The following is a 13313-nucleotide window of genomic DNA, read 5'->3' as shown; positions in this document are numbered from 1 at the left end:
GGGCTGCAGGTATCTCTGGTTGTCGTCTTCTTAGAATCTTCTGTTCCATCGGTTGACTTGGCTTTTGCCTCTGGAACCTCACCTTTTATTTGGATTTCACACGCACCCTCTGCAAACTCTCTGCAGTTTACAGAAAGCGGTGGGTGGATTTCCAATCAGGACAGCCAGCTCACCCTGACCCCCCCCCCCAGTGGGACTTGGTTACTTTCAGGCACACCAGAAGACAAAAGATAGCAGAGTTTCGTGATCCTCACATGCTTTCTGTCCACAGACATACTGGATCCTCTGCAGGCTACACAAAGGCTTCCCGCAGAAGAATCAGGACCTCCCCCACCAGAATGGTAGATGAAGGATCAAGCAAGAAGAACCACACTTATTATTATTATTATTATTATTATTATTATTATTATTTTTATTGAGCACAGACTTGGCCTTGAGAAGCAACAGAGCACTTTACAGAGATGTACAACATTACAGAAGCATAACAAAATGCTTTTCAGTGGTAACCACAGAACAGACATACAGCGGGGTGTAGGATACAGCGGGGTGTAGGATACAGTGGGGGGTAGGATACAGTGGGGGACAGAGGAGGAGAGGGGCGGACGGCGTGTACAGTCAGGTGGCATGTGGGGTGATGTGATGACCTAGGTGTTGAGGAGGGACTCCTTGAAGAGGTGACTTCTGGTGCTGCACTGTCTGCCTGAGATGCTGAGTTTCTCAGCGAGGTAGCTGGGTGACTTGGGGTGGCTGCAAGACTTGAAGGTGATTTGGGCGTGCAGTGGGAGCCAGTGAAGGTTGATGAGGGCCGGGGGGATGTGATCGTATCTGCGTAGATGAAGAATGTGCTGCATGTAGGTCAATTCCCAGGTGCACAAAGGAGGATGATGGGAGTCCTTCATGGAGTGCATTGCCCCCATCCAGGTGGGATAGGACCAGTGCTTGAACAGTGGATCTAAAGCTGTCCGGAGGGAGGACTGCCTTGACCTTTCGCAGGAGGCAGAGCTGATACCAAGCTGTCTGAGTTTTCTTAGCTATGTGTGTCTTGGAGGAGAGGTGTTTGTCGATGTGGAACCTGCGGTGAGCTCGTGTATAAAGCCCTCAGAGTTCATGGTTGATCGCTAGGTCTGCATGTCTGGGTGTTCAGTGTTGTTGGTGAGGAGTAGGAATTCGGTATTGGACGGGTTGAGCTTCAAGTATGCACTGGACATCCAAGACTGGATCATCGAGAGGCAGGTTTTGAGCCCATGATGTCCTTGATGGAGTCGATCTTGAGGTATAGCTGTGTCGTCATATTGGTGGATGTGGATGTTGTGTGTGGCTTGGAGGGCTTCCAGCGGCTCCATGTATAGATTGAAGATCACAGGGGAGAGGATGGAACCCTGTGAGACTCCGCAGGTGACAGGTAGCATTTTCGAACTAGGGGAGTCCATCTGAACAAACTGCTTGCGGTTGGCGAGGTAGGTCTTGAACGAGCTTAGGACAAGGTTGCTGATCCGCATGCGCCAATGTAGGGTGTAAGTAAGCGCCTGGTGGTTTACTGTGTCGAAAGCGGCCGAGAGGTCGAGTAGAACCATCGTCCAGGATGATGAAAGATTCGTCGACCACCTGTATGGTTGCTGTCTCTGTGCTGCATAGGGGTCTGAATCCAGATTGGTAGGTTTGAAGGAGATTGTTGGTGTTGATGTGTTGATCTTACCTAGGAAGGGAAGATGGGTGATGGGGCGATGGTTACCTAGGATGTTGGGATCCAGAGTGGGTTTCTTTAGTAGCGGGAGAACTTGTCCTGTTTTTAGGGTCCATGGGAAAGTGCCTTGTTAGGGAGCGGTTGATGATCCCCATAAAGGGAAGGAGAGCTTCGGTGGGGAGGGTCTTGAGGTTGGAAGCTGGAAGGATGTCATCTGTATACGATGTGGCTTTGAGGCAGGCCAGGGTTTCTACCAGGTCCTCGGTGTTTCCCAGTGTTTGGAGATATTGCGAGGAGGGGTGTGAGGCTGGTCTGTGGATGCAGAGCTGGCATCTATGTGATGGCGAATCTTGCTGATTTAGTTGATGAAGAAGGTGTGGATGGTAGTGGATTTTTCAATGGCCTGTGGCAATGCATGGCAGGGTTGGGTTGCGGGTTGATGAATTGCTTGACCGCTTTGAAGCGGGCTTTGCTTTTATTGTCGGCTTCTGCTATAGTATTATGATAATAGAAGGCCTTAGCTGTGTTGATGAATTAATGGAGGGTTGCTCAGAGTTCCTTGAGGAGCGCCAGGTTCTCTTGTTTCCTGATGACTCTTTTTCTAAGGTTGGGTTCTTGCGTGTACCAGCGTGCTGACGGTTTCGGTTTGCAGGTGCGTTGTGTCAGAGGCGCGTGTTGGTCGATGGAGGCTGAGAGGGTGGCGTTGACTGGGGACTTCTACCGGGAAGTTCTTAAAGGACCTGGAGGTTTGTCTGATGGGTTTCTGCTGGTAGTGCTTGACTAGGGTGGTGTGCAGGAGTTTGAAAGGTACAGCCAGGTGGTCAGACCAGTCAAGCAGGAGAAAAGCTGTAGTGGAGGGAAGGCAGTGAAGTGATGATTAAGTCAAGGATGTTGCCTTTCATGTGTGTTGGGTCTTTTGTGTGCTGTGTGAGGCTGAGGGTGTCGAAGGCTGAGGAGAGCTTCCTTCATCGGTTTGGTGGCCTTGTTGACTGGGAGGTTGAAGTCGCCTAGGAAGATGTTGTTGGCGTGCGCGAGAGACATGGTGGTGGCCAGGTCAGTGAAGTCTCTGATGGAGGTGGTGTTGGGTTTGGGTGGTCTGTAGATGAGATGAAAGGTGACTGCGTCCATCTGGGAAAGCAGGAAGTGGCAGGAGAGGACTTCGAATGATCCAATGTTGTCAACGTCAAGTCTGGTGCAGGGTTACAAGGTATTGTGGATCACTGCAAGGCCTCCGCCTGTCTTGTTTGGCCGGTCTCTGTGTTGGATGCTGTTGTGGAAAAGAATGTCTAGGATGTTGGGTGGAGGTGGGTGTCAGCCAGGTCTCTGTGGTGAAGATGGCATCAAGGTCGTGTATAGTGATGAGTTTGCCGATGTCTGCTGAATGGGTGATAGCTGACTGAACAATGGCAAGAATCAACCCCTGTGTTGTGGCCGGTGAGGGGGTGTTGTTCTTGAGGATGATGTGGGTGAGGTTGCTGCATTGTGAATTCCATGCTTTAGAGGAGGTGCGGTTGTCGTTGCCTGGTGATGGTAGGGATGACATGTGGGGACAGAGGGAGAAAATGCATGTCAGCGCATGCTTACCTGCTGTCTGAGCAGGGGTCCGGGCCCTGTGTCCTCCCGGTCTGAACAGGTCCAAACAGGAATTACCCTTTTCTTCGTCTTTCTTTCAGTTTGGACGCCGAGGCGAGAGATGCCTTTGATCTGAGAGTTAAGAGCAGAAAGTAAGAGGCAGGGCTAAATAGGTAGCCAGGGCTTAGGCTAGGTGACCTAGATCCTCTTGCACCTGCTCACCAACTGCTAAGGAAAGAGGCTGGAGGGCTGCTCAATTAGGAGAAAAGGCACAAGAAACGGTGAACAAAGAAAGAAGTCACTATGCTGGAACAAAGGTGACTCCTATGTTCATAACCACAGCTTTGAAAACAGCCTGTGAGCAAAAATAGAACAAAATCGGTAAACTCGTCCACTGCCACCAGCCATACTTGTAAGGCTGTTACTGTAACAGAAATGTTACAGGAGCAGAGAGAAAGGGGATACTAAGTTACCCATCAGCACTCCACATAGGGTGGTGTGTGCTGATCTATCAAAAGGAAAAGCTATGAAGAGTAAAAAGTATCCTCCTAACCTTGAGAACAGTAGTTGTCAATGAAAATAAAAGAATATAAAATGAAGAACCCAAAGGGAGCTCCCAGCAATACTGCACATAGGGTGCTGTGTGCTACAAAAGTGTAATACAGATGCCTTTGGAATAGAATTCAAGACTGCATAAAAAATAAATAAAAATACAACGAATAGAGCATAATCAGAGCAAATAGAAAAAAACTCCCCTCATTTTCTGAACAAGAAAAAGGTCCAGGAGTCCAGCAATAAGTGCTGGAGGGGTCTTGCAAGGAGAGGGGATTAAGCATGAAATGTATGAATCTCCCTAACATCCGCGATGGTCAGTGTGGAAAAGGGAGGCAGGGCTTAACACGCTCCTTGGGACTTTTTGTTTCTTTTAACGTGCCCTGGGTGGGGAAGACTTGGACAGGGACAGATTTGCCAAGGAGACGGAACAGATACCAGCAGAAGGAAGCAGATCAAGTGTTTGGTCCCAGTCCCATTGTCTGACATTTAACATTGGCTCACAACACTGACCAGACTGTAGGTGCCAGTGCCCCTTTGAGTAGGTGAAACACTTTGCACGACTTGCCCTCTGATTTGCTTGTCTGCTTTGTTTGCACGGTGTGATATGAGACTGGTGCTCAGTTGAAGTGCTTGTATTTTCTTCTATTAACTTTGTGCTTTTTCTTGCATTACTTTGACTAAATGCCAGCCAGTGGCACTGTAATAGTTGGTTGGTATACCCGCTGCACCTTCCAATCTGAAGCATCGTCAGCTCAGAAGTCAATAGGCCTCCCCATCCTCCATTCCATCTTCATGTTCTGCCAGCTCAGAAGAAGCATTGTATACATAAGGCATTTTTGATGTTTGACTTGTGTCTGAAATATCTGCTTGATAATTAATCTGTTAGCCAAATGTGTGCTAACTTGAATTGTCTTTCCACGGTTTCCAGTAGCAGAACTGCCAATCAAATACCAAAAGCACTTATGTTTGTTCTAGATGACAGCTCTTTTGATGCGACTGCCCATTTGACCTGTGCATTACAGCACTTTCTTTCTCATTGAATTAAGGAGGGCAAGTTGGCGGTATGTAAACATTGTCTGATGAATGTACTGACAATAAATGTAATTTATTTAACGTTTATGCAAACCTTCTGTCTTGTCGATCCTTCAGCTTCACTTGCTGCCCAGGAAGAGCAACCCCCTTCCCCGCCACCTTCACCTGAGCCAGCCCTGAAAGTAGAACCAGAGTCCCAACCTATTGCGGTAAGAACTCATGCTACTGGCTTGTGTTGTCGGGCTCACTCCATTTGATGAGAAAGGCATTGGGCAGAGATTTATCACACGTGACGCATCATTGATGGTGGTTTTTAATTCCTCATCCTTTGGCACTTCTGAAGTCATTCTACCTCCATCTAATCACCATACTGAACCCAAAACATGAACCTGTCCCAATCTATATTTTTTCGCTCTAACTCTAGGGAAAGTCGTAACTGCTCAGAGTTTAATTCTTTAATCTGCTCTGGCTTGGCTGATGAGTTTGGCTATCCACATAATTTTGTAACTGTTAGAAAAGATTTCTCTAAAAGCAAGTTTTCATCCATAGTTTATGGACCCCCCCCCAAACTTTTTGCATTTGTTTTTGTATCTTAACCTGACTTTTACAGTGGTCTTCCGTTCATTGTTAAGGGGAAACTGACACGTCCTTCAGGATGTCAGTACTGAGAAAGTTTTGTTTCTCTTAGTCTTTCAACTTTGTTGCCTCTTGTTGGTGAAATTTTATAAACAATCTGAGGGACCTCGACGCGTGAGGGATTGTGGGTACAACGCACGTCACTATAGGGATAGTGTTACAGGCACGCCTTGTCGACGTCCCCTTTTCGACTACGAAAAACAAAATGCAATACTCCGCAGTGACCACTGGATGTCGGACCTATGCACAGCATGTGAATCTAAGCAGATACAACCATCAGAAATGCTTTTACGGTAAGTAATGCATTGTCTTACAGTATCGTGCAATGGGGCCATTGTGTTTTCCGGCTCTTAACACACTCTAAGCATTTTTTGGTGGTTGTACCATGTGTCTCGGAACATGCTGGTGGCAGCAGTAGCTTTTTCTTGTGTTTGTGTAACTTTTTACCAAGTCATACCGCGTTTACCACGTTTGGCCCATGAATGTGGCTAGTGTCCAACATTGCCGTGCCATGAAGTCTTTTGTCTGTCCCTTTGGCCATTGTGTCCTTTAACCTTCCCCCTGCACTTCCAGGGCTGGGACATCCTTATTTGGGCATGTGAAAGCTGCTTGTTTTGCGGGTCCCTGCGGTAACGTGTGTAGGTACCCAGGAAGTGGGTTGGGACTGTCTGGTCCCAATCCACACTACATGTGCCAGAGTGTCTGGTGTACACGAGAACCTCAATGGTCCCTGATTGGACCACTGCTGGTGAGCCTGCATGGACCAAATTTTCCCATTGGTGGGCCGGGTGGGAGCACTCACCTGACTGTGGATATGAGGAAGCGTCATGCATTCATTCCAGCAGATAAGCCAGTGATTCCAAACGGCTCTGACAAAGGAACCAAGCATCCTGAAAAGCTGAGCAGAACAAAGGACGATCCCGAGACTCACTGAAGGGGGCTAAATCCCGCTGCAATCCCGGTCGAGCCCTGCTTTGCGCTTGATCTCAGAAGACCTGTGAAGGTGCTTCGAACCCATGGAGTGTTAGGAACAATCACTCCTGACGTATCCTGGTAACCCTGCAAGTAAGCCTGTTCGGAAGGGCCCCTGGGTCATCCAGTGGTCTGTCCAGCTGAATCATCGGTTGCCTTGCAGGAGCGTCACCGGTTCAACTTCTGATCCGAGACTTTGGGGAATCCCAGCTTATCCAACAAAGCACCCTTTTGCAGAATTTCGTTCCAGCACCTTTGGCCCGCGAGATAGGAGGCAGCGTCAAACCTTGTGAGTAGGGCTGTCCTGCTGTTAGAGGAGTATAGTTCCCCCCACTCTTAGTATATGATCTGGTAGAATGGCAGAGCAGTCAGGCTCATCTTATGAGGTTACGAGGAGGATGTGAGCTGTCGGCAAGTGCAATGAACCCAGTCAATACAATAGTTCAAAGAAACCCTTACACACTGAAATTTATAATAACAATTCTGATGCTTGTGAATCTGCTTAGAATCACATGCTGTGCATATAGACCGACATCTAGTGGTAACCGCAGAGTATTGCATATTGTCTTTCGAGTATTGAAAGGGGATGTCGGCATAGGCGTGTCTATAACACTATCCCTAACGTGACGTGTAGTGTACCCAGAAATCCTCACGCGTTGATGTCCCTAAAATAGTTTTTTTCTGCTCAGCTAGCTGGTTGCCTGATGCGGAGCTCTCACCTAAATTGCAAATTTGGTTAAAATCCCAAACTTTGGTCTTTTATATAATATTTGTTCCCTCTTCGACAATTGCTGAACCGCCGCCGAAGACAGAACAGACTTCGACTGGCCGGCCTACACAGTAGGGAGAGTGAGGTCTGGCGGTTTCTATTCTTGTCAAGAATGTCTTTCCTTCTCCCCTCTCTTTGTCGCTTTTGGTTTTGTCGTCGCTTTCATACACCTGAGCTATGGACAGGACTCCCTTTCGATTTTGCCCTTCCTGTAAGGGAAAATTTACTTGGAAAGACAAGCACCCTCTGTGCAATAAGCGTCTCCTCCTTAATCACAACGAGGCGTCCCGTCGGCACTGTAAGCTTCTACGTCCTAAGACTGTAAAGGAGCGTTGTGTGAAACGGTGGGCGGCCTATGCTATGTCGCAGGACGAGGGTAGCTCCCCCGCCTTCACAGCCGCCGAAAGTGATGAGGCCCTTGGCGACAACGATGCAACCTCCCTCCCAGCCTATGCAACGCCCCGTAACGCTGAGCATTAGCGAGCCTCGCTAAGATTGTCTCGGCGGCTGCTAAACATAAAGACACGTCGAAGGACAGGTCAGGGCGCCCAGAAGGACGAGATGGGCCCAAAGATATGTCGAAGGACACGTCAGAGCACCCAGAAGGGTGGGAGGGCTTTTCAGAAAGTCCCCAGTCTTTGTCTAATGCTCTCCGTGAAACACCTCTACCTGATAGGCTGCAGGATCCACTAGAGGAGCCTTTTGGACTCGAGAAAAATGTGAGGGTTGTATGAACAGGTTAGAAAAATGTGTAGATTTTTCAGAGGGGTTCACTCCTAAAAGGCCTTGTGAGGAGGTCCCTTTCTGATATACCTACAATAACTAAATACCAGAGAACATCACACCCTCTCCATGAGGAGGTCTTCAACCTCACAGATCCAGAAGAGGTTCCTGTTGACCCTTACTCTCAGGGGGATGATCCCTTCGAGGATCATCCTGATCGCACCCCAGATTGGGAAGCTGAAGAGCCAGTGGATCAGAACCCACCTTGGCTGTCCCCTACCCATACCCCGGACCCAGATGCCATTGGCCTTGACTCTCCGTTGTCTCCTCCTCTGCATCAGACCTCTCCTGTGGACGACGAGAAGGCGTTTAACGCCATTTTTAGGAAGGCAGCACAGCACTTCCAGATAGCTACACAGGAGGCGGCTCTAGACTCAGATTTTGTAGAGGACATTTTAACGGAAAAACCTCCGGCTAGCCAAGCTATTCCTTTACTTAATTCTATCAAAAGGCGTATCGCCCCTTCCTTTTTGACACCCTCTCAAACCAAAGCTGTTAATCCAAGGGTGGAAAAGCTTTTTTGACTCTCCCCTACTGACCCCCTATATATTGGGGGCCATGGCACCCCAGATTCTCTGGTGGTCACGACAACGAAGAAGAGGGCAGGGGTCCCCTTGTCTAAAATAGCGTGTCGCTACCAGACAAGGAATGTAAAAAATTGTATTCTTTAGGGAAACGGGTCACCACTGCCGCTGTATACTCCACACGCGTAGCCAATAATACCACACTCTTGGCTAGCTATTCAGATGTCCAATGGAACCTACTGCAGGAGGTCTCTGAACCAGTGTGCGCCCACCTACTGGCAATCGTGTTGGAGGGTAAACAAGTCAATCACAACATCCTCAAGAACACCTTGGATGCTGCTGAAACGACTGGCCGTACCCTGGCACAATGTACCCTGTTAAAATGCCATTCCTGGTTGAAGAACTCCGAGTTCAAACCTGAGACCCAAGCGTCATTGATCAACAAACTTGTGGAAGATTCCAACCTGTTAAGGCAGTTGACGAGGTGCTAGAGCCCGCAAGAAGGGACACAAGACTCAGTCTTTGAATCAGATTACTCAAAGATCTTTTCAACAGAGAGGGGAGGGGGGAGTTCTCGCCGCTCCTTTCGCGGTCAACCCTATCGACGTTCCCCACATAATCAATATGGTTCAGGGAACAATTGGTTCTCAGGACAAGGATCTGCCACCACCAGTACGTATCCTCCCAGAGGACAACGTCTCTCAAAGGGAAGGTGTCGCAATGCCACCCCGAGAGGCTCCCCGGCCTCTGGTCAAAAATGACTCTCGGATTCGGGTCCCCTTCCATACCTCCCCGGTCAGGGGATGCTTAACATCATTCCTACATGCATGGCAGGGGATTAAGTCAGACCAGTGGGTGCACAAGACCGTTACCCATGGTTATTGTATAGAGTTCAGCCGGGCTCCTCGATACAGACCTCAGAGATCCAGGCACATCACACTGGAACATCACTTGATCTTGCTACAAGAGGTCAAGATCCTGCAAGAAAAGGGTGCTATCGAAGTCGTACCTGTTGTACAGGTAAACAAGGGTATTTATTCAGTGTACTTCATTGTTCCCAAAAAGGATCGGACCATGCGCCCTGTTGTAGACTTGCACCCAGAGAACAAGTCTGTCAAACCCCAAAAGTTTTGTATGGTGACGCTGCAAAAAGTAATTCCTCTTCTAATGAAGGGGGATTACATGGCAACATTGGACATGAAAGATGCATACTTTCATGTTTTAATGTTGCCGGCACACAGAAAATACCTGAGGTTGATGATGGAGGACAAGCACTCTCAGTTCAAGGTCCTTCCCTTTGGCATTGCCTCAGCCCCAAGGGGATTTACAAAGGTACTGGCAGTGGCAGCAGCTCACCTGCGCAGACAATCCATACCAGTTTATCCTTGCCTCGACGACTGGCTCATAACAGGGGACTCCTACGAAACATGCCTGTAAAATACTCAAAGGACAGTCAACCTCCTATTCAGCCTGGGCTTCTCCATAAACGAGAAGAAGTCCAGCCTCAACCCCAGTCAGGTCAAGCAGTTTCTAGGGGCTGTTATTCGGACAGAAGGCAGTCTCGTCTTCCCCTCCAACGAGAGGGTTCAAAACATGCTGTTTCAGATCCCTAAGTATGTAGCCAGTCGGGAGGTGACGGTACGCCAAGCCATGCGACTGTTAGGAATGATGGCGTCCTGCATTTACTTGGTTGCTCACGCCTGTTTGCGCCCCATGCAAGAGCGGCTAAACAGCCAATGGTGTCAGGCCAGCCAATGGTGTCCAACCCTGCTCCCAGATGGGACCTAAATGTGGTATTAACCAGACTTAGGGGTCTCCCTTTGAACCTATGCACAAAGCAAGCCTCAAAGCACTCACATAACCGCCTTCCTAGTGGCCGTCACTTCTATACGGAGAGTGAGTGAACTACAGGCTGTTAGGGAGAATTCTCTCTTTAGGCTGAATTTCCTAACCTAGTGAGTCCCCCAGCAGCTTTGCTGGATTTCTGGAGTTTGTTTTTTTCTCCTGCCAAGAGTGAGACTCTTTTTTTCCCACTCTTGGACATGATTTATGGTGTTCCTTTGACTGTTAATGTGTTTTATGGGCTATGGGGTCCTTTACTCCATAGTGTCTCATATGTTTTTACTAGGTGTGTTACACAGCACCCTCCGTGCAGTGACACAGGGGTGTCATAGTGACACCCCACCATAGACTCCATACCCTGGGACTGACTACTGTCTCCCAGGGCATGTAAAGTCACCATTGGCTTTACTAGTCCCAAATTATTAACAGAAACCAGTACAAACCATCATATTGTGGCAATTCGATTGCCCCGGGGTCTGTTAGTCGAGGGGGCATGTCTCCGTCCCCCCTGATCGAGTTTTGGCTGGTGGCAGTGGATACTACTTTTTATATTCAACCCCGAATATATCCCTATGGGATTTTCCCATTGTTCGAGGCTACCAACTTTAATTATTTAATTCTCATAGCCTCGAACATACCCCCGGTTTATTTATTTAATATTAATTCGCCGGTTGGTATTTTTTGCCAGGACTCGATTCTAAAATGACGTTTGTGTTCTCTTCCGTGACTCCAACCCAAGTCGAGCCCTTTGTTCCACTTTTTGGCGGGCTTCTCCACAGAAGCCTCCAAAAGTGGTGCCACTCTGTCTGGGTACCACAGGGGGTGTGGGAGGGGGTTTAGGCACCCTGGACTGAGTTACCATGGTAACTCAAGTCGCACTCTTGTGTGATTGGCCCAAGTGGTGAGCCGGCCTGCTCACCACTTAGCATGTTTGATTGACAGCTAGGCTGAGTGAATGGGGGTGGGCTGCATAAAAGCAGGGCTTTGGGGACTGGAACTTCAGAAGTCGCCACAGGACCTGAGACTCCGACGAGGGAGAAGCTGAGCCGACCTACCACGACGACACCACCGGTGGAGCCCTGCGGAACTGACTCACCACTTCCCGACGACAGAGAAGATCTCCCGGCTGGAGAGGCTTCTTCCCCTGACTGGTGGGCACAACCAGTTTACCTTCTTCTCTTCGCACCCCAGACCGGCTTGCGGTCGAATTGACCGTGCCAAGCACCCCGGCAACCGGATAGCCACTTACCACTGGACTGTGAATCAAAGGACCGCTCCTTTTACCTGAGAACCTCCGCGGCTGGTTTCTTCCCTGGCAGTGCAACGGACTCCTGTCTTTCTCCCCGACGAGATCCTCTCTTCCCCCGGACGAAGCACCGACTTGCATCCGCTGCCAGGAACAACTGCCCCCGCTGGAGTATTCTCACCACTTTAAGGTACCGTGTCTGCCAGGCCTCCCTTTCTAAAGATTGCTACAAGGTAATAATAACCCCTTAACCTTCTGGACTGGGCTGGCCGCCTTGACCTCCTAACTGGTCCCTTTCTTTGGTCCAACTCTTTTTGAACCTTTTCAAGACTTTTGTGCACTGCAACCGTGTGACCTTGGACACATTTTGTATGATCCTCTTAAAGTGGATCCAGCCTACTGAACTCTAACTTCACGGTTTTACTTTGCCTTCTTCTCTTGTTGTGTTCTTGTAAAAGTGTTGGGACCTGTTTCAATTTATTCTCTGTTTTTCTCTCCCTTTTAAAATGAATTATTACAGTGCCATCTGCGTTAAGCGCTCACCGCTGTCTGAAAATAAGTGGGGCTTTACTTAAGACTTGTCTAATATTCTTCTAAGGGAGTGTACATCTTTTAGTGACTGTGTTTTTGAATTGCTTACTATAAGTGCCTGTGTGTTTTTTTAGATGTGGTTTTAAATAAATAATTATATCTCTTTTACACCAAGCCCTGGCCAGTGTTTACTTGTTCTACCTTGTTCTTTTGACCTATTGTGAATACTCTGTATACTGCCTAACTCTTCTTGAGGGAAGTCTGACTGCTCAGCCAGAGCTACCAAGTGAATCTGTGTGGTGCAGACTGCTACCAAGTGGGTTTACTGCCAAACACCTGTAGTCTTAAATTTTTTGCAGTGGTCCCAGAGGGAACTGCACAGGTTTCTGCCTAACACAGGACCCCTCTATTTTTAGACCCTTTTGTCACAATTCAGAGATAAGGTGGTTCTGCAAACTCACCCACAGTTTGCGCCCAAATTCATTTCAAAGTTTCATGTGAACCACTCTATAGAACTGCCTACATTCTTCCAGAACCCCACTAATGTGGAAGATCGAAGCCTACACATACTGGATGTGCGCAGGGCAGTCATGTACTATCTGGAAAAAACTAAACCACTAAGGAAAACAAACCAGTTTTGTTTCAGTGGCCGCTGGTAGAGAATGCGACCCTGTCTCCAAATCAGCCATCTCAAAGTGGATTGTCAACTGCATCACACTCTGCTATGCTCTTGCCAAGAGAGAACTGCCCTTCAAGCCTAGAGCACACTCTAATAATAATAAATAAATAATAATAATTTGGCACTTATATAGTGCTACGAACCCTCAGGTATCTGAGCGCTGCTTATTATTACCCACAGTGTGTGGTGCTCATTTATCGACCTCGGAAGGATGAAAGGCTGAGTTTGGCCCTGCCGGGATTCGAACCTGCTTAGCATCTGCACGGATGTCAAAGCGAGCGCTCTACTCGCTGTGCCACTTGACTCTACTCGGCACTGGGGCTTCCATAGCATTCATTGCAAATGTTCCTCTCAAGTCCATTTGCAAAGCGGCAACCTGGAGTTCTGTACACCCCTTTACAAAACACTATTGCCTAGATATTCATTCTAGGTCTGATTCTCAGGTGGGAAAAGCAGTACTAAGACCTTTTTTCACTACTGTTCCTTCT

At 48.3% G+C, this 13313-nt stretch overlaps 1 protein-coding gene across 1 annotated transcript in view; it reads left to right on the top strand.

Moving 5' to 3' along the window:
* The window catches only part of POLD3 (DNA polymerase delta 3, accessory subunit), a 526599-nt gene that overhangs the window by 475016 nt on the left and 38270 nt on the right, over positions 1-13313 (top strand). Inside the window, exon 10 of the mRNA XM_069640165.1 lies at positions 4961-5052. Coding sequence (XP_069496266.1) covers positions 4961-5052 — 92 coding nt within the window. The remainder of the gene's footprint in view (positions 1-4960; positions 5053-13313) is intronic.

The sequence above is a fragment of the Ambystoma mexicanum genome, chromosome 7q (genome assembly GCF_040938575.1).
Source record: "Ambystoma mexicanum isolate Mex_15411 chromosome 7q, UKY_AmexF1_1, whole genome shotgun sequence".
NCBI lineage: Eukaryota > Metazoa > Chordata > Amphibia > Caudata > Ambystomatidae > Ambystoma > Ambystoma mexicanum.
This window is presented reverse-complemented; position numbering and strand designations above follow the sequence as displayed.